This window comes from Bubalus bubalis, chromosome 1, assembly GCF_019923935.1.
Source record: "Bubalus bubalis isolate 160015118507 breed Murrah chromosome 1, NDDB_SH_1, whole genome shotgun sequence".
Taxonomy (NCBI): domain Eukaryota; kingdom Metazoa; phylum Chordata; class Mammalia; order Artiodactyla; family Bovidae; genus Bubalus; species Bubalus bubalis.
The window spans coordinates 114,791,283-114,814,786 of NC_059157.1; the positions used below are offsets into that span (position 1 = coordinate 114,791,283).

General features: G+C 44.6%; 2 protein-coding genes across 4 annotated transcripts in view; both read right to left on the reverse strand.

The window, feature by feature from the left end:
• Positions 1-2,102: 2,102 nt before the first annotated feature.
• Positions 2,103-2,665, reverse strand: LOC102408646 (60S ribosomal protein L13a-like). Its single transcript, XM_044942660.2, has one exon. The coding sequence runs from the start codon at positions 2,648-2,650 to the stop codon at positions 2,132-2,134; it is 519 nt and encodes a 172-aa protein (XP_044798595.2). The 5' UTR covers positions 2,651-2,665; the 3' UTR covers positions 2,103-2,131.
• A 10,984-nt stretch (positions 2,666-13,649) lies between these two features.
• The window catches only part of HEG1 (heart development protein with EGF like domains 1), an 83,827-nt gene continuing 73,972 nt past the window's right edge, over positions 13,650-23,504 (reverse strand). For 2 of the 3 annotated variants that reach the window (XM_025267106.3, XM_044942652.2), the window contains exons 17-18: positions 22,130-22,304; positions 13,650-18,722 (exon numbers count right to left, since the gene is read on the reverse strand). In XM_025267106.3, coding sequence (XP_025122891.3) covers positions 18,573-18,722; positions 22,130-22,304 — 325 coding nt within the window. In that variant the 3' untranslated portion in view covers positions 13,650-18,572. Of the gene's footprint in view, positions 18,723-22,129; positions 22,305-23,504 lie in introns of those variants that run through there. The other variant, XM_044942658.2, reaches the window with a different exon arrangement.

Below are 23,504 nucleotides of genomic sequence, written 5' to 3' on the forward strand. Positions count from 1 at the left end.
ATTGGGGGCAGGAGGAGAAGGGGACGACAGAGGATGAGATGGCTGGATGGCATCACAGACTCGATGGATGTGAGTCTGAGTGAACTCCGGGAGTTGGTGATGGACAGGGAGGCCTGGCATGCTGCGATTCATGGGGTCGTAAAGAGTCGGACATGACTGAGCGACTGAACTGAACTGAACTGATAGTTAACCTGTGATTACACTGTAACTCATGCTACATTCCTCAGTTTACTACTTATCTTCCTAAATCCTGTTTGCCCCTAACGTCCTGAGCTCACTATCTCTTAAAAAGGCTTCTAGCTATAGTGTCTCTAAAAATTCCAAACTTCTATAAGCTATAGTAAAATATGCTAACTTTACAGCATTCCTTAAATCTTTAACTTCTGTTTAAATTATTTCTAAGCCCTAAATTCAGTAAACTCCTTTGCCATAAACATTCTCCTCACAAATAGGCTTCAGATAGCAATCCCTCCCATGGCCTCAAGCTATGGCCTATGTGCTCATCCTGGAACACTCTTTTGTAAAAGTCCTTGAACTAATGTCAATGATTAACTTTATGAATTATTTTCTGAGCACAGCTGCAGAAGGCTTTGTGCCTTCTCATGCTCCTCTCAAGAACAATAAGCACCTTAATATTCCTTTTCAGTCAACTCAGCCGAGCAGAGGAAAAGACAAGTCAGAATTACAAGGCCGAACTCCTTCATCCCGGGGCTGTGCCTACAGAATGAGGAGAGGGGTCTGGGGCCATGCCTCCATTTTGTCAGTAATGCCTAACATGGCTCTTGACATACAACGAATCCAGATCAGAAGAGAAGAAGTAAAGCTCTCACTGTTTCCAGATGACATGATACTGTATTTAGAAAACCCTAAAGATGCTATCAGAAAATTACTAGAGCTAATCAGTGAATTTATCAAAGTTTTAGGATACAAAATCAATACACAGAAATCACTTGCATTTCTATATACTAACAATGAAAAATCAGAAAGAGAAATTAAGGAATCAATCCCATTCACCATTGTAACAAAAATAATTAAATATCTAGGAATAACCTTACCTAAGGAGACAAAAGAACTGTATACAGAAAATTATAGGACACTAATTAGACTGCAAGGAGATCCAACCAGTCCATTCTAAAGGACATCAACCCTGGGATTTCTTTGGAAGAAATAATGCTAAAGCTGAAACTCCAGTATTTTGGCCACCTCATGCGAAGAGTTGACTCATTAGAAAAGACTCTGATGCTGGGAGGGATTGGGGGCAGGAGGAGAAGGGGACAACAGAGGATGAGATGGCTGGATGACATCACAGACTCAATGGACGTGAGTCTGAGTGAACTCCGGGAGTTGGTGATGGACAGGGAGGCCTGGCGTGCTGCGATTCATGGGGTCACAAAGAGTCGGACATGACTGAGCGACTGAACTGAACTGAATATTCTATTAAGTGGAAAGTAAACGTTTTTCAATTTATTTAAACAATTCTGGACATTTAGGTTGCTTTGAATTGTTAACTCTTACAGATCCACAATGAACATCCTTTTGCCCATAACTCTTTTCACATATTGAATTATTTCCTAAGAGAAGATTCCCTCAAAGTAGAATGGCTGGGTCAATGGAAATCAACATTTTTATGGCTCTTAGTAAGTCTTTTTTTTTTTTTTTTTCTTTAAAAAAATAATTTATTGGTTTTGGATCACAAAATATAGGGAAGACACGAGGGCAATGCCTGTGACCCCTTGGCTGAAACTTCTCTTCCAGAGACACTTTTTGGGCATTCTCTCACATCCTAACAGCTGCAGAGTATAGTATCTGACCACATGGGAAGCATGAACAGACTCCCTTTAAGTCATGCGAATCCCTTCCAATAGTCTTCCAGCTCACTTCTGCCAATATTGCAACTGGACTGGTTGTTCCAACTGTTCATGTCTTAAAGGTCTCACAAACAAACAGGCTGCAGACCAACGATGCCTGCACAGCCCCTGGACCCGCCTGCACTGACTAATGCCCCTCGGCTATACCCCATCTGCCTGTGGCACCTGCATGGCAGCCCCTGGGGGCCCCCACATCCTAGGGTGGCGATGGAGGATGGGCGGCCAGGCCAAGCATGAAGAATAAACAGTCAATTTTATTTGGCTCAGACTAGGAATCCGTGAGTCTTGAGGACCTCTGTGAATTTGCCAATTTTCTTCTCGATGTTCTTTTCAGCCTGCTTCCATAGCCTCATGAGCTGCTGCTTTTTCCGGTAGTGGATCTTGGCCTTCTCCTTTCTCTTCTCCTCCAGGGTGGCTGTTACTGCCTGGTACTTCCAGCCAACCTCATGAGCCAGGCACCCTAAGTAGGCAAACTTGCGAGTAGGCTTCAGACGCACAACCTTGAGGGCAGCAGGAACCACCATTCGCTTTTTCTTGTCATAGGGTGGTGGGATCCCATCAAACACCTTGAGGCGCTCCAGAGCAGCTTGGCCCCGCTTGGTCTTGTGGGGCAGCATGCCTCGCACTGTCCGCCAGAAGATGCGGCTGGGGGCTCGGAAGTGGTAGGGGCCAGGGGAGGGGTTGGTGTTCATCCGCTTGCGGAGAAAATCCAGGTATTTCAACTTATTTCTGTAGAAATTGCCAGAAATGTTGATGCCCTCACAGCGCACGACCACAACCATCCGGCCTGCCCCTCTGCCATCTTCGGCAGCCGCCTGGGAAAGCCTTAGTAAGTCTTGATAAATTTCAAAAGGTGTTTTAAATTTGCTCAGTTCAGTTCAGTTGCTCAGTCGTGTCCGACTCTTTGTGACCCCATGAATCGCAGCACGCCAGGCCTCCCTGTCCATCACCAACTCCCGGAGTTCACTCAGACTCACGTCCATTGAGTCAGTGATGCCATCCAGCCATCTTATCCTCTGTCGTCCCCTTCTCCTCCTGCTCCCAATCCCTCCCAGCATCAGAGTCTTTTCCAATGAGTCAACTCTTCCCATGAGGTGGCCAAAGTACTGGAGTTTCAGCTTTAGCATCATTCCTTCCAAAGAAATTCCAGGGCTTATCTTCAGAATGGACTGGTTGGATCTCCTTGCAGTCCAAGGGACTCTCAAGAGTCTTCTCCAACACCACACTTCAAAAGCATCAATTCTTCATCACTCAGCTTTCTTCACAGTCCAACTCTCACAACCATACATGACCACTGGAAAAACCATAGCCTTGACTAGATGGACCTTTGTTGGCAAAGTAATGTCTCTGCTTTTTAATATGCTATCTAGGTTGGTCATAACTTTCCTTCCAAGGAGTAAGCGTCTTTGAATTTCATGGCTGCAGCCACCATCTGCAGTGATTTTGGAGCCCCAAAAAATTAAGTCTGACACTGTTTCCACTGTTTCCCCATCTATTTCCCATGAAGTGATGGGACCAGATGCCATGATCTTTGTTTTCTCAATGTTCAGTTTTAAGCCAACTTTTTCACTCTCGTCTTTCACCTTCATCAAGAGGCTTTTTAGTTCCTCTTCACTTTCTGCTATAAGGTGGTGTCATCTGCATATCTGAGGTTATTGATATTTCTCCCGGCAATCTTGATTCCAGCTTGTGCTTCCTCCAGCCCAGCATTTCTCATGATGTACTCTGCATAGAAGTTAAATAAGCAGTGTAACAATATACAGCCTTGACGTATTCCTTTTCCTATTTGGAACCAGTCTGTTGTTCCATGTCCAGTTCTAACTGTTGCTTCCTGACCTGCATACAGGTTTCTCAAGAGGCAGGTCAGGTGGTCTGGTATTTCCATCTCTTTCAGAATTTTCCAGTTTATTGTGATCCACACAGTCAAAGGCTTTGGCATAGTCAATAAAGCAGAAATAGATGTTTTTCTGGAACTCTCTTGCGTTTTCCATGATCCAGCAGATGTTGGCAATTTGATCTCTGGTTCCTCTGCCTTTTCTAAAACCAGCTTGAACAACTGGAAGTTCACGGTTCACGTATTGCTGAAGCCTGGCTTGGAGAATTTTGAGCATTACTTTACTAGCGTGTGAGATGAGTGCAATTGTGCGGTAGTTTGAGCATTCTTTGACATTGCCTTCCTTTGGGATTGGAATAAAAACTGACCTTTTCCAGTCCCATAATCTTTTATGAGAAGGACTATCATAGGGCTTCCCAGGTGGCACTAGTGCTAAAGAATCCACCTGCCAATGCAGGGGGCATAAGAGATGTGGATTCAGTCCCTGGGTCGGGAAGATCCCCTGGAGTAGGAAATGGCAACCCACTCCAGTGTTCTTGCCTGGAGAATCCCATGGACAGAAGAGCCTGGCAGACTAGAGTCTATGGATTCACCAAAGAGTTGGACACAGCTTAGCAACCAAGCAACTTTCATTACTCTCATCAACATTGGGTTTTGATAACTTAATAATTGAAAAGAGTTTCTCAGATTCATAACAGTCACTAAAGAGGCAGCTTGGTTAGTGGAAAGACCCTGGTCTTTGGAGCCTGACAGTCGTCACAGGGTCAGTATCAGCTTTGCCAGTTGATATTGGTCAACAAGCTACCCAACCCTTCTGAACCTCAAGTTTCTTCATTAATAAAAAGGGAATTATGGCATCTAACATGACCATGATTGTGAGGACGAAATAAAAATGCTAGTGAAATGCTTGGTGCCTAGGCAGGAGTAGTTTCCCTTCCTCTCCTGTTACAAGTGAGTGCTAATATTTTTCATAGCATGTGTCTTGTACTTTCTCTTTTGTCAATCATCTGTGCATGTCCTTGCCCATGTATCTCTTGGGTTCTTAGTGGTTTCTTTTTTAAATTAATTTGTATGAGTGTTGGAATATCAAGATGTATTAACCCCTTCTGTTAGATGTGCTGTAAATCATTATTTGGCTTTTAATATTTTTCATTATATGCAGTTTGTATATTTTAAATTAATTAATTAATTTATTTTTGACTGTATTGGGTCTTTGCTAGGACTTCTCTAGTAGTGGTGAGTGGGGGCTATTCTCTAGTTGTGGTGCATGGGCTTTTCACTGTAATGGCTTCTCTTGTTGCAGAGCTCAGGCTCTAGGTAACTGGGCTTCAGGAGTTGTGGCACTCGGGCTTAGCTTCTTTGCAGCATGTGGGATATTCACAGACTAGGGATCAAACCTGTGTCTCCTGCATTGGCAGGCAGATTCTTTACCACTGAACCACCAGGAAAGCCCCCTGCCACGTGGATTCTGAATCACTGGACCACTAGGGAAGTCCAACAGTTTATATTTTTTATAAAAAGTCTGCCGGTGCTTCGCAACAAGAGAAGCCACTGCAATGAGAGGTCTGTACACTGCAATGAAGACCCAAAGCAAGCCTTCAGTTCAGTTCAGTCACTCAGTCGTGTCTGACTCTTGGCGACCCCATGAACCGCAGCACACCAGGCCTCCCTGTCCATCACCAAACTCCCAGAGTTTACCCAAACTCATGTCCATAGAGTCAGTGATGCCATCCAGCCATCTCATCCTCTGCCGTCCCCTTCTCCTCCTGCCCCCAATCCCTCCCAGCATCAGGGTCTTTTCCAATGAGTCAACTCTTTGCATGAGGTGGCCAAAGTACTGGAGTTTCAGCTTCAGCATCAGTCCTTCCAATGAACACCCAGGACTGATCTCCTTTAGAATGGACTGGTTGGATGTCCTTGCAGTCCAAGGGACTCTCAAGAGTCTTCTCCAACACCACACTTCAAAAGCATCAATTCTTCAGTGCTCAGCTTTCTTCACAGTCCAACTCTCACATCCATACATGACCACTGGAAAAAATATAGCCTTGACTAGACGGACCTTTGTTGGCAAAGTAATGTCTCTGCTTTTGAATATGCTATCCAGGTTGGTCATAACTTTCCTTCCAAGGAGTAAGCGTCTTTGAATTTCATGGCTGCAGTCACCATCTGCAGTGATTTTGGAGCCCAGAAAAATAAAGTCTGACACTGTTTCCACTGTTTCCCATGAAGTGATGAAACCAGATGCCATGATCTTAGTGTTCTGAATGTTGAGCTTTAAGCCAACTTTTTCACTCTCCTCTTTCACTTTCATCAAGAGGCTTTTTTAGTTCCTCTTCATTTTCTACCATAAGGGTGGTGTCATCTGCATATCTGAGGTGATTGGTATTTCTCCCAGCAATTTTGATTCCAGCTTGTGCTTCTTCCAGCCCAGCGTTTCTGATGATGTACTCTGCAAATGTTAAATAAGCAGGGTGACAATATACAGCCTTGACATACTCCTTTTCCTATTTGGAACCAGTCTGTTGTTCCATGTCCAGTTCTAACTATTGCTTCCTGACCTGCATACAGGTTTCTCAAGAGGCAGGTCAGGTGGTCTGGTATTCCCATCTCTTTCAGAATTTTCCACAGTTTATTGTGATCCACACAGTCAAAGGCTTTGGCATAGTCAATAAAGCAGAAATAGATGTTTTTCTATTAAGAAGAGGTGGCAAGAATACACAGAAGAACTATACAAGAAAAATCTTCACAACCCAGATAATCACAATGGTGTGATCACTCACCTAGAGCCAGACATCCTGGAATGTGAAGTCAAGTGGGCCTTAGAAAGCATCACTATGAACAAAGCTAGTGGAGGTGATGGAATTCCAGTTGAGGTATTTCAAATCCTGAAAGCTGATGCTGTGAAAGTGCTGCACTCAATATGCCAGCAAATTTGGAAAACTCAGCAGTGGCCACAGGACTGGAAAAGGGCAGTTTTCATTCCAATCCCAAAGAAAGGCAATGCAAATCATGCTCAAACTACCGCACAATTGCACTCATCTCACACACTAGTAAAGTAATGCTCAAAATTCTCCAAGCCAGGCTTCAGCAATACATGAACCATGAACTTCCAGGTGTTCAAGCTGGTTTTAGAAAAGGTAGAGGAACCAGAGATCAAATTGCCAACATCCACTGGAACATCAAAAAAGCAAGAGAGTTCCAGAAAGCAACCCTTGCCCCCCACGAAAAAAAAGAAAAAACTCTATTCCTTTTTCAGCTAAGAACTGAGAGGTCTCTGATAACACTGTTTACATTGCATAAGGGGAGCCTTCTCTGAGGTTTTAGAATTTTAGAGTGGTCTCTTGGTATCTGTAGGGGATTGTTTTAAAGACCCTACCCTCTACAGATACCAAAATCTGAGAATGCTCAAGTTTCTTATATAACAGAATTTTCATGTAACCTATAAGCACCCTCCCATATACTTAATTTTTTTTTTTCTTTTGGCTGCACTGCATGGCTTGTGAGATCTTAATTCTCCAACCAGGGAATGAACCAAGGTCCCTAACAGTAAATGCACCAAGTCCAAATCTCTGGACCGTCAGTGAATTTCCCCCTCTCATATACTTCAAATCATGTCTAGATTACTTATAATACCTAATACAATGTAAATGCTATGAAAATAGCTGTGAATAGCATACTCCTTCATGCATACACACATACACACATTTGTCAGTGAACAGCAAATTCAAGTTTTGCTCTTTGGAACTTTCTGGAAATAAAAAATAAAATTTCAGTCCATGGTTGGTTTAATTTCTGGATATGAAACCTATGGATATGGAGGGGCTACTGTACATACATATATTTTAATACATTAGCAGAACCTTTGAACAAGTAAGGAATATACAATAATTTTCAAGTGCTCTTGGAATCCTTTTAGTCTTTGGCTCGCCAAGCTTCATAAGGGGTACTTGGGAGGTATCGTTGATAGAATTTACTCTATCTGAGGCTGTTCAGCATCTTTGATCCCCACTGCCTGTATTTGCAGATCTCCTCTATCAAGTCTTGCTGCTCCAAGATAGATGCCAAGATCTCACTTTCAGAGCCTTTCTTGTCTTTGGGGTGCAGGCCTATGACTTAGCACCACAAATCAGAGGCTTCCTCACATGACATATATTTAGAAGAGGAAATAAAAGGTACCAGCACCAGATGGAGGCAGAAACCTGAGGCACCAGCACTCTACCAGGGGGCGGTGATGTAAGCTGTGGCTCTGGATGGAGCAGTGGCAGCAGGGGGTTGTCTCTGCTGGAGTTCTCACTCCTGCAGCATGATCTGCTACTGTTCTTCCAAAGCCCTCCTGGAGATTCTGAGAGACACCTAAAGTTCTTTAATAAACCCAAACGGAGTGAATGCTCATCTCTGCAACCAAGAACCCCAACTAACACTGAAAATTACTACAGTCAGGATTTAAGGTTTTTCTCTTCCCAAGAAAACAATAATAATAGTACCTGGCACATACTGAGTGTCTACAATATGCCAGGAACTGTTAGGATAGCTATATTTAGATCCACACTTATACATACACACATAAACATTTTTTTGATAGTTCTAAAAGTTACATATTCTTGTCTCATTTTCCTTTTATAATAATTTGATTTATTTTTGGCTGTGCTGGGCCTTTGTTGCTGCATGGGCTTTTCCCTAGATGCGGTGAGCAGGTGCCACTCTCTAGCTGCAGTGCGCAGGCTTCTCACTGCTGTGGCTATGATGCAGAAGCTCCCACAGTAGAGGCTCTGGGCTCTAGAGCACAGGCTCAGTAGTTGTGGTGCAAGGCTTAGTTGTTCCACGGCACGTGGGATCTTCCCAGATTAGGAATCGAACCTGTGTCTCCTGCATTGGTAGGTGGATTCTTACCACTGAGTTCCCAGGAAAGCCCCTCATTTTCCTTTTTAAATGAATAATTTTATTTTCTTATTAAAATGACTCATGTTTGTTAAGATAAATTCAAGCAACATGGAAAAGTATAAAGAAGATGATCCATAACCAGCATTAATATTTAGAGGACAACATGTGAGACACCTCTCTCTGTGCATGGAGACTGATAGTGGGGAAGAGAGAATAGCTGGAGATAGATAGTTGAGTAGGTATAATTTTATAAGCATGACGTTATAACATAGAAACTCTTTTTTCAATTGGAACAAGACATTTAGTTTTTTATTTGAATTAACAGAAGAACCAGCAGATGTGAAAATGAAATAATTATTCAACTTAGAAAAAAATGTGTCTTTACCATAAGCAATATTAGTTCCAAGGATACTCCTCCAAGATTAGGGAAAAAAATCATGAAAACTCATAATTAGATATGTTATTTTATAAACTTATTTAACTTTAAATAGTTTTTGATCTATCTGCTATGAAAAATATGGAAAAGAGCATCTTATTCTCCTATACCTCCTGTTTTTGTTATTTCCATTATTTTTACTTTCTGTAACCTTTATGCTGCTACTGCTAAGTCGCTTTAGTCGTGTCCGACTCTGTGAGACCCCATAGACAGCAGCCTACCAGGCTCCCCCATTCCTGGGATTCTCCAGGCAAGAACACTGGAGTGGGTTGCCATTTCCTTCTCCAATGCATGAAAGTGAAAAGTGAAAGGGAAGTCACTCAGTCGTGTCCGACTCTTAGCGACCCCATGGACTGCAGCCTACCAGGCTCCTCCGCCCATTCTTTCATTTTCTTAATTCCATGTCTTTATTCTCTAACCAGATCCAGTATGTATCCCTCATAGTTGATCCATTTCCAAATTCAGTGTTTTGGTTTCTCACTTGGTTAGCAGCACTTCACTATGGAGTGCTTTTTCTTGGGCACTGGGTTCCCTGAAATCTTTCCTTTTGGATGATCTCTGTTGCTTTCATTATTAAGAGGATAAACTTGTAGATACTGCTTCATGCCTTCAAGTTTTGTGTTACTGTGAAGAAGTGTGGAACCAGTCAGATTCAACCCTTTTGAAGAAGACTTCCTTTACATACCAAACATTAATCTGGTCTTAAAAATGGAAAAAAAAACCAAAAAACAAAAAAAAAACCCACCATCCCTCCATGAACAGGATTTGTAAACCACTGCCAAGATGAAGCCACTGACAAGTTTCCCAGGCCTCACAGTCTATGATACTATGTATGTGCACTCAGCTGCTCAGTTGTGTCTGACTCTTTACAACACATGGACTGCAGCCCACTGGGCTCCTCTGCCCATGGAATTTTCCAGGTAAGAATACTGGAGTGGGTTGCCATTTCCTCCTCCAGGGGATCTTCCCGACGACCCTGGACCAAACTTGTGTCTCCTGCATTGGCAGGTGGATTCTTTACCACTTGAGTCACCTGGGAAGCCCCTATGATACTATGAAAACCAGTGAATACTGTCCTTATTTCCCCAGGTAAGATGACTATATCCCAGTTCCTTGGTCTTTAGAAAGGAATCAACCTCATTGTGAAATGGGGACAATTGATGAGGAAGTGAGAGACAAGATTGTCCACGGTGAGGGTGACAGGTGTGGAGAGTCAGGAAAGCTGAACCTTGTTCCTCAGTTAATCTAGTTATCACTGAGCTAAATATAGATCAGGTTCTACGCAGATTATAAAATTATAGCATATTTCCCCAAACAAGTTTTGTCTTCTTGATGGTACTAGTATCACTATGATAATGACTTACAATAAAATTTAACAACTACTGTGAAGTATGCAGGAGGAAAGGGCGGAGGAATAAATATTCTAGTTCTATGTGAACAATAGGGTTTCCCAGGTGGCACTAGGGGTAAAGAACCGGCCTGCCAATGCAGGAAACATAACCTTAGGTTCGATCCCTGGGTGGGGAAAATTTCCTGGAGAAGGGAATGGCAATCCACTCCAGTATTCTTGCCTGGAGAATCCCATGTCCAGAGGAACCTGGCGGGCTACCGTCCATAGTGTCGCAAAGAGTTGAACATGACTGAAGCTCCTTAGCACAGCACAGCACATCTGAACAAGACACCTGCTTCAAGCATGCCCATCACAGACACATGCTTCAAGCATGCCTATCATGCCCATAACACACACACATCAATGCCTGCTTAATCCCACGGTCAGAGCTAAATGATGTATCCCATCACAGAGATACACTTTGGAGATATCCTACCATTTAATCTCTCAACACACCTCTGAATTTGGAATGATCTCTATTGCTATTTATAGAGGAGTAAACTCAGAATCAGATTAGTTAGGAAATCCATCAAGGGCACACAGCTAATAAGCAGTAGTGATGAGTTTCAAATCTAGGTTATTCTGGTTCAAAATCTCACTCATATCACAAAGTCTCAATTGACGGACTTGGAAAATATGAGCCACTCAGTAAGTGTTTCTGATTTGAATTTTTATAAAACAAACCTAAAACAACTTAGTTGAAGAACTGTAATGATATAAATGTTCCATGGCATTGAACAAAGAGTCAAGGAATTCACACGAAGGGTAGTAACTAGTGTTCCTTTCATCCTCATTAATGTCCAAGCCCAGTAAGCAAGAGGCTATGTTCCTCTTAGTCACTCAGGGTCCCAGGCCAACAGTGGCTGGCTGCATCACAACACGTTATTTCCATGACTGCTGAGGCTAGAGAAATGAACACCACACCAGCTCTGAAAGTGTTTTCCCAGAAGTGACACATGTCACTTCCCTTCACATTTCTTTGGCCAAAACCAGTCACACAGCCATATTTCAAAGCGGGTGGGAAAGTACAGTTACCATGTTCCTGGAAGGAAGAAAGAGGAAGTATCTGGTGAACAGCGGAAAGCCCCTTCTGACCTCTAGGGAACCACTCACCTGTTTTCAGCCCCTTTGATCTTGTCTTTTTCCAGAATGGAACATAAATGGAAGCATACAGTGGGTAGCCATTTACAGCTGGCTCTTTTCGCTCAGCAGGATATTTGTGAGACCCATCCGTGGTGCTGCCTGTTGAGGTAGTTTGTTCCTTCTATTTGGCGAGTGACATTTCATTGTCCAGTTGTTCCATAATTCATCAGGTGAAGGGCTTTCTAGCGGATCTTTAGTGTTTAGTCCACAAATGCCTGCTTGGGCCTTGTTTGCTACCAGAGATTTTTGTTACAAGTTCCTGTTCAGTTACATGTAATGGCTGCATATTTACCTAACATCAGCTGGTCATCAACCTGCAGCTACTAGAGGGGGTAGGTCTCCAGGAACTTTAACTTCCATATACGTCTTCTATTGGATGATTCATCCACCCACTCACCTGTTCTTTGTTTTACTGAATATCTGCTAGGTGCGAGGCATTGAGCGTATCATGTGGAAAGGTCAGTCTGGGTTCCTACTTGTATAGAACTTATACTTTTTAGCCCATTAATCCCTTCATGATAGGTGAAGCAGGCTGGAGGAGGGAAGGGGAAATGACAAGAACTCTTTGATGGCAAGTCCAAGGTCTTTGGGTCTAGTTACTAGGCAGTTTGAAATGACACATTAATCTTGTAATTGTCTGTCTTTTTGGTGACAAGATGGCCCTACTGAAGAGAACCCATCTGTGTATATTTCTTTGTAGTTTACAGTGTTTTCATATGAATTCTCCCTTTTCATCCTCACAACAACTCTGGGAGAGGCAATACTTATTATCCCCACTTCCTTGATCAGGTCAGGTAATTGAGGCTCAGAGAAATGAGCAGACTCTTAGGCCTGACATCACGATCTGGAAAAAAACATCCAGGAAACTATTAGGGAGTGTCTCACACCAGCTTGTTAGAGCCTGGGCCTTCTGATGATGCTGTAAGTTTTTATGAGGTCTATAAATATCTACCTGCATTTCTTTTTCCTGGCATCTCTCTTGTATCTAACCTGAAGTTCATGTTTGTTTTGTCAGGTGGCTTCAGGTCAACACCATTCAGTTATGAGGGTTTAAAATTTGTCCTGGCTGATATCAAGACAGGAGGACTCTGGCCTATATAATCTCTATATATGCCCCTTACCTTTCATTACCTCCCAAACAATTGGGAAATGAGTGTGCCCTGCTGGAGTCATTTAGGTCCAAGGGTCTAAAAATATTTTCTAGATTGTTACTTACTGGCAAATCAAGTCCTGAGGTGAAGGCTCAACATGGCCAGGTCAGAGGTATAGGTAGGACAAGCACTCAGGCTAGCGTGAGGGTGGACAGCACCTAAACAGCTCCCAGGGGAGAGTGGGTGTGGACATGCTGTGATGTTTACAGTCTGGCTGAGCCGGTCTGGAACGTAAACAGGGTCAGAGTCAGCAGATTCTGCCAAGGTCTCATGGGGGATTAAATGATGGGACAGAAAGCAGTGTGCTGCTCATTTCCATTCAGAGATATTTGGTGGGCTGCAACCCTGATCTAATCTGCCAAAAGGTCACCTTCACGTCCCAAGCTGCTATTACTGGTGTCTCCTAATGCCAAGGTCACTGTCACAAAGCATCTGAAAGGCTCATCCATCCCTGTCATGAAAGGCCCTAAGTAATTAATGAACAAACGATCAGCCAAGCTGCCACACTCATTGGCCATGTAAATATGAGGCCCACAGCGCATCATCTTCAAGCTCCAACGTCTCTCCACCACAGACCACAGATACGCTTACTTTACCTTCTCCTCTGAAACCTGAAGAGTGGGCACCCGGTGGTGGGAGGCATTCAGGAGGAAATTTTCTGTGTCTGAAGATTGGTTACCGGCTCTCTCCAACACACAGAAAGAACAGCAAGCAAAGCAGGTGTTATCCTGAAGTAGGCTTTTCATCATTTAGGTCAATCCATCTGCCCATCCATCCATCATCAAGAGCATATTTCCTCACCCATAGCACTGAGCATATGAAATGGCTCAACCCCTGCTCTGCCATTAGAGTTCATGGTGCAGCTCCAGCGTTTAAATGATGCCCTCATGAAAACGAACCTGTTGTACTCTGAGGTGGTGTGTTCGTTATCACCAGAAAAACACAGTGAAAATGATATTGATTTTATTGCATTATTTTACTGACTAGAACGCCAGACTTAATAGTGGGTATAAGTATAAAAATAATCGAATTCTTACAAATAATATTTTGCTGCTACAGTACTGAATAATTAGTGAAGGTTGCAATTATAATACAACTTTAAATAACATTCTTATAATGGATTTAACACAATCAACCAGGGGCTAAGGTTTAAAGGTCTGCAAAGAGAAATTTGGGACAATGTGAAAACTCAAAAAGTTAATATTCCAGCTACAGGCTTCATTTAACCAAAAATCCAACAACACAAACATTAACAAAACTCACAGCAACCCCTGATGAGAGGTCTTTTAAGAAACAGGCAAAATAATACAGAAACCTGGGTTAGTTTCCCAGGTAGACTGGTTCCATGCCATCCCTGTCTAGTCCCATCCTTCCTACCCACAAACTCTGCACCTGAAGTGCACTATTATGTATCCAAGAGAGAGAAAAAGGATAAAGCCAGAATCTAACATACGATCCCTTTTAAATGTGCTCTTTACAATGCCCAGAAGACAGAGCCAGTACAAGATATGTCTCTTTTTAGACCTCAATTGTCCCCTTGAGTTGCACAGGGTTTTCTGTGAGCACTTTAAACCAAATAGGATGGATTATAACACACTTGAAAAGATACTTTAGCACAACAAATTAACTGACATTTAATACCTTAATCTTTCTAGTAGTTTAAGCAGTTCCTTTCTCTGGGGATTCAAGAAAAGAAAAAGAATACATACTCAACAGCCAACTCTACAAAACTGTATCTGTTTCCAAGAATGCACAGGAGAACCTCTGAATGACGCTTTGTCAAGAAGGAAGGAATGGAATGTCCCTTCTAATCCCCACAGTTTCAGACAGAAAATAATCTCTCTGATATTAAGGGTGGTGTTCAATAAGATACAAAATACTTAGATACTGAACTTTGCATTCTTCCTCTCTCTAAAGAAGTGCTCTAGTTTTGAAATCAGTGTATCTTAGAACCATGGGTCAAAACCCTAATTTGGGGTGTATTTCACTTCACTTTTTTTCCTTCAACTAAACTAAGCCAGGAACAGTTGGCCTGGACACCACTCTCGCTTCTGCCAGCAGCACTCACAGTTACAGCAACAGGATGCCCCGACAGTGGGCAAGATGGCTTAATGGGGGCTCCAAAAAGTCACCTGTGAGGACTGACCCTGATGTGTCTACTCTGGGAACTTATATATCTGAATGAACATCATCCTTCAAAGACATTTTCATGGGCAGCCGTCCCGTCTTATCTTTGCAAAGACGCTGCCCTCTCATTTGGGCCAACATTAAGAACGACCTCTTCAAGAACTTAACAGTTACATCTTAGTTCTTGACCTCAAATGCTGATAACCCAGCTTGATTACAGTCTCCACTCAGCAATTTAGGCTCTAAATGACTCAGCTGCTTCTGAAAACAAATTTTTGTCAAAGGAGGAAGATTTGTCAGCATCTAAGACATTCAACTGAATAGGTTCCAGACTCTGATAATGTTCACAGAAACATGCTTCCAATATGTGGGAAACACAGCCTCACCACAGGAACAGGGCAAGGCAGCACTCAGAAGGATGACTAAGTCTGGCCACGTCTGTCAAAAACTCAGGTCATCACCATACACTTCCTTCATCCAAAGCCACGTACCAATATGCTCCTTGCTAATAAGCATGAGCCAGCCACTATTAACAATGACCACAAGCATCCAAGCAATACATGTAAGGACCTGAAAGGACTTTTCAACATTTTGTTTTTGTACTTTATGGCATTAGTTTAGCTACTGCTTACCAATATTAAACACAACTTTTACGCCCACTCTCTCAAGCTCTCTTTGATACTGGATGGTGAGGCATCTGCCAGGGAGGTGAGGCAAGAGGTACAGTGGGAAGAGGGAGCCAGGCAGAAGGTATGGGTCCTGGCTCTCTAAGCCAAGGTATTGATCCCCTCTGAACGTTCCCTTGTCCGAGAAATGGGCCCTCTCATGCCCACCTCACAAGGGTGTGGTGAGGCCAAGTACTCTGCACAGAGCCTGGCTCTGCTGGGAACACGTGAGATGCTCATTGGGACTATTTAGGCTTTCTAAAATGTCTTTAGCAAGGCTGGGTCATGGGGCAAAAAATAAAAGACACCAGATTTCAGACCCTCTGGAGCTTCGGCAGACTCCACAGATGATGGTAGGCCCCAGTGAGCACTGCCCTGCTCTGAGAGTCACCACGCTCTGGCATGCTGCATGACACGGTGGCTCCATGTAGCCCCACACTTTCCTACTGAGGTCTGAGCATCTTATGGGCAGCTTCCTCAAGTGGGGCCCCACACAGGACCATGGCATTTCTGTGAGCAGGAATCACTCCAGGTGCGTGGACTAACCTGAACCTGTGCCTGGGCTTCTGGTCACCAGGGGAGCATCCAGCCTGTCCCCTCAGTCCCGGGGCTGTTGCCCCACCAGCTGTTTCTCAGCTCAGGGAGGACCCTTCTGAAAGTATTTTAACCCCAATCAGGAATGAAGCCGGCCTCTCCCTTCCTCACCCAGGTAGGCACCAGCACTGGCACCCTAAGCCCCCAGCCCCGCAAGCCGCCTAGGAATTGCATATGTGATGTGACCTCAGCCTTGCAGGGGGCCTCCGTTTTTCACAGTAAAAGAAAAAACAACACTCTCAATCCACTTCACATGCACAAAACCACTCCCAGGAAAGCCTCTTTGAAACTCACAGCACACTCTGTCCTGGACGTTGGGATTCTGCTCCACAACACTCTGGGGACAGAACGCTTCATTCGGTGAAGAGTATAGCTTCTGGCCCCGGGCACAGGAGATGACCTGCCAGCTGTGATGTCAGCTGCAGGTGGTGGGCTTGTATGCCTGGGGACGGCCCCCACTGCGGCCCTGGGTCCCGGGGGCCAGCAAGGCTCTGCAGCAGGAGCCCAGAAGCAGCAGCCTCCTCACGGCCTGGCTTGCTGGCTCAGGTGAGCTGAGGCTAGGAGCTCAAGCTCTCCAGTTAGATGAGAACCCACGAGGCACAGAAAGGCATGTCTGGTTGCACGGAGAGAGGCAAGACCCAAGATCTCTAACAGGTGATGCTATGTTAAGTTCGCACCCACTGACAAAAAGCAGGGTTCTTTCCATGTGTCTCATGAGATGAATGCAATTTAAGCACTAAGTGATCACACCTGAAGAGTAACCTGGCTGCGGTGGGGCAACGGTGACTTGTGCAGACCACGGGACTCAGGAATTTGCACTCAAAACCGTTAGGACGAGGATTACACTAGGATTAGATTCATTGTGAAGAGATTAGAGAACCCTGAAGGAACAACCATGCCTGGGCTAGAACGGTCTCCAAAGGCTGCACCATTTCCAGGAGTGTGGGTGTCACTGCACTCCAAGCTTTAGGGTGAGAACAGTTATTTTACTTCTGTGTTCACTTCATCCCAAACCAGGATGTTCAAAAGCAGATGACAAAGATCATGGGTCCACAGCAGCAAAAGGCACAGCATTGGATATGCCCTCCTGGCAGGACCCATGCCACAGCCTCATACAAATGTGTGGAGCCGCCTCCCCACAAGCAGATGCTCCATTCCCTAAACAGCCAGCAGTCTTTAGTTCTCAGATGCTAACTTGAATTACACCCCTGTTTCAGGAGGGAATTCTGTAGTAGTAGAGAGAGTTACAAATTACTGTTTGAGAGAAAATAAGTTATTTCTTCAATGAATAAATAGCTTTGAGTGGTTGGCTGAACCAACCAACCAACACTGAGTTTGTGGACGAGATCAGGGCTCCTAGCAAAGATGCCGCACTGGTGGATAAACAGACGCACATGTGGTTCCAGCCCAGCTCCCCTTTCTTCCTTGGGAATCGCATACCTGGCTTCCCAAAGCACTGGCGTCTCAGAAAATGGACACACCTGTTCAGCCCATTTCCTGAAGCACATTCAGCTGCTTTTCCATTAGTGGTGAAGTACCTACCAGCTTGGACCCAACCTGCATTCAGACTTCTGCTCCACACACAGCGGCCTTGGCCTCAAGGGTGGAGGTCTGAGCCCACACCCCGTGCAGTGCCCTTAGGGCCAGCACCTTCCCCCAGGGTCCTTGCCCAGTGCCCATAGGGCTCACCATGGGGCGGCTGGATGCCTCAAACTAGAATCAAACGAAACTTGTTTTGCTCTGATCCAGACATGAATGGTAACATGAGAAGTAACCGCAAAGGAATAATCCTAGATAAATGTGTCCCTTTGACTGAAGAAAACAAACTGGAGCTGTGTGCTACGCCTCACAAGTTTCAGTTCCTCCCTCTAGGGGTTGTTTGGAGAACGTTGCACAAGAAGACTTGGGGGCGTGTGAAAATGCTGCACGCATGTTAACCTGCAGCAATTCCAACACTAGTGGCACGTCCTTCAGCGTCTACTGTTCAGCATGTAGCTACTGGGCAGGAAGACAACGAAAGAGCATTTCACTGTAAATGAACCACCGACTAGAGTCCTATGGAAGTGTCTGAGGAGAAGAGGCCTTCTTTCTAGAGCAGTCTTGGAAAGAATCCGAAAGGAGGCCTCCCTCCCTCCTTCTGCATTTACTAAAGTGCAAACTGAGGAAAACCTGGGTTCCTGCACGGATGCCTAGTGATCAGCCCTAACTAAGAGCCACTCCAGAGCTGTGGCCATGCTGCGGTCACGCGGGGACTTGACTGGATTGGCCCGTGTTCACGTTCACAGTAGCAATGAAGGTGCCGGGTGAGCAGCCTGCAGTTCCACATCCAGGGGCTCCAGCTGTCCCCCCCACTGTGGTCACATCCCCCCTGCCCATCCCCTTTCTGCTGGCTGCTCAGGGCTGGCTCCACTAGTCCTGGGAGCGGCCCCAGCACGGTGCTCCCCTGGTGCAGTCAGAGCAAGGGGCCCCTCTCTCTTCTGCATTTAGAAGTAGTCTCTTCTCCTGCTCTCATCACTGATGAAAGATGGGTTATACTGTCCGGGGAAAATGCAAGAGTGCCGTGATCCTGGCAATCCAGTGTAGGCCGGGTAGAGTCCATTTCGTTCAAGTTCAGGATTCCTTACACTTGAGGGCTGGTGGCCAAAGAGAAAAGAAGAAAAATCAATTTAATCTTAGGTTTAAATCTAATAGATAACAAAAAAAGAAACAACGAATGCTACATTTTGATGAATTTAAAATGGAGGCAGCTATACTTAGTATAGAAACGCTGGGCTGGAAGAAGCACAAGCTGGAATCAAGATTGCCGGGAGAAATATCAATAACCTCAGATATGCAGATGACACCACCCTTATGGCAGAAAGTGAAGAGGAACTAAAAAGCCTCTTGATGAAAGTGAAAGAGGAGAGTGAAAAAGTTGGCTTAAAGCTCAACATTCAGAAAACTAAGATCATGGCATCTGGTCCCATCACTTCATGGCAAATAGATGGGAAACAGTGGAAACAGTGTCAGCCTTTGTTTTTTTGGGCTCCAAAATCACTGCAGATGGTGACTGCAGCCATGAAATTAAAAGACACTTACTCCTTGGAAAGAAAGTTATGACCAACCTAGATAGCATATTCAAAGGCAGGGACATTACTTTTGCCAACAAAGGTCTGCCTAGTCAAGGCTATGGTTTTTCCTGTGGTCATGTATGGATGTGAGAGTTGGACTGTGAAGAAGGCTGAGCGCCAAAGAATTGATGCTTTTGAAGTGTGGTGTTGGAGAAGACTCTTGAGAGTCCCTTGGGCTGCAAGGACATCCAACCAGTCCATCCTAAAGGAGATCAGTCCTGGGTGTTCTTTGGAAGGACTGATGCTGAAGCTGAAACTCCAATACTTTGGCCACCTCATGCGAAGAGTTGACTCATTGGAAAAGACCCTGATCCTGGGAGGGATTGGGGGCAGGAGGAGAAGGGGACGACAGAGGATAAGATGGCTGGATGGCATCACTGACTCGATGGACATGAGTTTGAGGGAACTCCTGGAGTTGGTGATGGACAGGGAGGCCTAGCGTGCTGCAATTCATGGGGTCACAAAGAGTTGGACACGACTGAGCAACTGGACTGAACTGAACTGAACTGATACTTTGCAGAGCAAGGTCTCACCTACAAGTCAGGACCTCCCAGATTGTCTCTTTATGGAACCTGGGACCCTTTGCCCATATTTTAAGGGCAGAGTTTTAGAAACATTATACAATCAAGAGCAGCCCAGTGACCCAGACCTGGGTTAATTATTCTCTTGATTATTATCAAAAGTAACGATTATCTGATTACTATTTTGACTTTCAAAAAGGCGTTTCTCTCTGGAGCTCAAAGGCTTTACTTTTTTAAAGTAATTTTCTTTATTTATTTATGGCTGTACTGAGGTCTTCGTTGCTGTGCAGGCTTCTTATTACTGTAGCTTATCTTATTGAAGAGCACAGGCTCTGGGGCACTTGGGCTTCAGGAGTTGCAACTCCCAGGCTCTAGAGCACAACAGGCTGAACAGTTGCGGCCTGCAAGCTTAGCTGTTTCTCAGCTTGTGGGATGTTCCCTGGTCAGGGATTGAACCCAAGTCTCCTGCATTGGCAGGTGGATTCTTTACCACTGAGCCACCAGGGAAGCCCCAACACAATGGCTTTAGATCCTCTATGGCATTTAGTGGTACATTACCATCCCAGCTGAGACAGGGGCCTGGCCTTTGCAAGGTTGTCTGGCCACCCATCAGAGGGAGTTAGGACCCCAAAGCAGGAGGTGAGCTGATTCTCAGGTGTCTCTCTGATCAAATCCCAGCTTAGTGGGTCGTGACTACCTACCTAACGCAAAAGGAGCCCCTAAACTTAGACTCTGCCTCTACAGACTGCTCAGCCTACTGTCTGAAATGAAGACGGGGCTCATTTAAGTTCATGACTGCATCTCTGTAAGACAACTCTTTAGCTAATGGCCTGGGAACATGCAGCAAAGGTGGGTCTTGTGACGCTGCAGGCCTGTCAGCTGCTCTGTCCTGGCGCTGCTCTGAGGAGCCTCTAGAGGAGGGTGTGAGGATGCGGGCAATCCAGCAGAGATACAGGCTTAGTTTTAGCTGCAGTTATCAGAGGAAAAGAACTTGCCTGACAAGCCAAAGGGAAAGCAAAGCCCTTATGTGGAAATAGGGCTTCCCTGGTGGCTCAGATGGTAAAGAATTTGCCCACAATGCAGGAGACCCAGGGTTCAATCCCTGGGTCTGGAAGATCCCCTAGAGAAGGGAAATGGCAACCCACTCCGATATTCTTGCCTGGAGAATTTCACAGACAGAGGAGCCTGCCGGGACACAGTCCATGGGGTCGCAAAGAGTCGGACACAACTGAGCGACTAACACTATGGGGAGATTCCAACAGGAACATCTGAACTAGGTCCATCTTCGTAACTCAGTTATCTTTCCCCTTAGTTCTTTTTGTTTTTCTTCTACGCCAGGTTCAAAATTTTCACAGTCTGTTGAAACTACAGCTTCCTTAGCTTGAACCGCCTCTCCCATCCAAAGTCTAAACCCACAGGTTAGTCTCTATAGCAACCAGAGGGGCTGTGCTTTTAACAGGATCGCCTAAAGTGATTAAGTCCTCACAGGCAAGGTTTCATTGCTGTACCTCTAACAGCTTTGCACAGCTTTGCATCACCTGATGACTGTTTATTTTCCAGCTCAGGTATCCCTGCCTGTGTTTGCTTTATGGCTGATGCAGCATAACACAAAAGAACCGAGCAGGCATGGGAATATGACATGGGTTATTCAATGTGGGACAGAAGAAGCAAGGGTTCAAGGTGGTCTCCCATCTTTCCAAACGACCCAGTCCAGGGCCAGACATAGCAAATTATTAAAAACCTATTGAATCTTCTAAACCTTTTGACAAGTGCTGGTTGAGGATGACATTGAATTATTCTCTTTACACTTTTTCCCAGTCCCTCAGTTTCAACTACCGAACCACATGACATAAAGCATGGCACACAAGAGACAAAAATGAAAGGGTCAAAGACCAAATACCATTAGATTCTTTCTCTATCTTTTAACTTCCAGTTCTATAACTTAAAAGCAAGTTCAGTGACAAGACGTTTATTGCTACAACCTCATAAAGTACATACTGTGCTCTTTAGAAGTACTCATCATATCTCAATGTCGAAACTAATAAATACTATGCAAAGAGATAGTAAGTAAATTGAATATTAAATTGTATGAGACAAAGGTATAGGCCACCATTCTCTTTTACCCTTAATAAGCTGGAGTGTTTTTACTACAACAAAACAGAATCCCTTGGGAGTTCCCTGGTAGCCTGCTGGTCAGGACTCAGCGCTTTCACTTCCAGGGCTCACATTTAATCCCTGGTCAGGAAACTAAGATTCTGGAGGTTGGAAACTAAGATCCTGCAAGTTGTGCGTAGTGACCAAAAAACCAAACCAAAACAAAGAGAAAAATCCCAAAACAAAAAAACAGAATCCCTTTAATTCTCCAAGGAAGTTGGAGCTGGGAGGTCACTTGGGCATGGGAATACACACCGAGTAATACACGTCTGTCATCTGGAGGAGGTTTTTGGTACTTCCATTCTCATGCATTTCAATAGCTTCTCGGCCCCATTCTTGTGAGCGAGGGTTCTTGGGGTACTCAGCATATGGGGACATCTGGAAATCCCCACTTTTGAAGATAAGTTTGCTTATGTCATTTTTATTCTTTCTGCATGGTAAAAAAAAGAATCGAAAGTTCTGTGAGGAAATGATATTTGTGAAAATACCATCTAGCTTTTCAACAAGGAAAAACAGACCTAAAGATACCACTGTATTTTTTTTGTAATTGCCCACTGAGAAATGTTGTTATTGTTCTTATTTTTAGTATTTACCTATAAAAATGCAACTGGATGTAAATATATTATATGCAAAAAGCTTCCAACCCAAATGGTCAGGTTACTGGGGGGAGAGAGGACAAAGATAGCTGCAGTGGAGCAGATTTAGACGCTACTGGGGGACAGAGATCACTGTACTGTTGGGGTGGCCAGGGAAACAAGAGTCATAAATTCACAAGGTGTTGGAGCTAGAAGGGCTTGATGGTTCTTTAGTCCAGGGGTTCCCAACCTGCTCCAGGGGCTCTGGGGATGGGGCTTTGTGAAGGATATGACTTCTCTTGGGATAACAGTTTGCCTCTAGCAAAGCTGGGACTAGAATTCAGGCCTCCCAACTCCTTGGCCAGTGCTCTTCCACTTCATGAAGCTGTTAGGGGAAACAATGACAGAAACCGCCACCTGGCCAGGCAAAATAGTAGCCATTTGCGTGAGCTACCTTACAACAGGAGGTCCTGGTAAGGAACTCAGAACTAATGAGCTACCCAACCAGAAGAACTTGGGAGAGGTCAAAAGGAGAGAGGAGACCCCAGTCCGTATGTCCTACCGACCTCCCAGAATCCTCCTTGCTGGAGTCCATCTTGGTTGAGTAATGTGTGCACCACCAGGAAGGACACTGAGTCAGAATGACTGGCCAGAGACAACCCGGAAACTAACCCATCACCATAAAATCTGAGACTCGAGCCACGTGGTAGAGCCGTTCTCCTGGGTTCCCTTACCCTGCCCTTCTCTGCCCGGGCACCCCTTCCCAAAAAAGTCTCTTGCTTTATCAGCATGTATGTCTCCTCAGACAGTTCATTTCCACATGTTAGCAAGAGCCCACTCTCAAGCCCTGGAAGGGGTCTCCCTTCCTACAATAGAGCTACTTCACAAACCATGAAAATAGTATGTTTTGTTGGCAGAAATGCCCGCCTATATATATACCCATATAAATCCTCATGTCAGCAGGGCAGGGAAACCCTAGCACAAGTTCCTACCATTGACAGTCCTCTGACTGCAAACTGTTGGAGAATGTATTATTCACCTTCTGTAACGGGCCT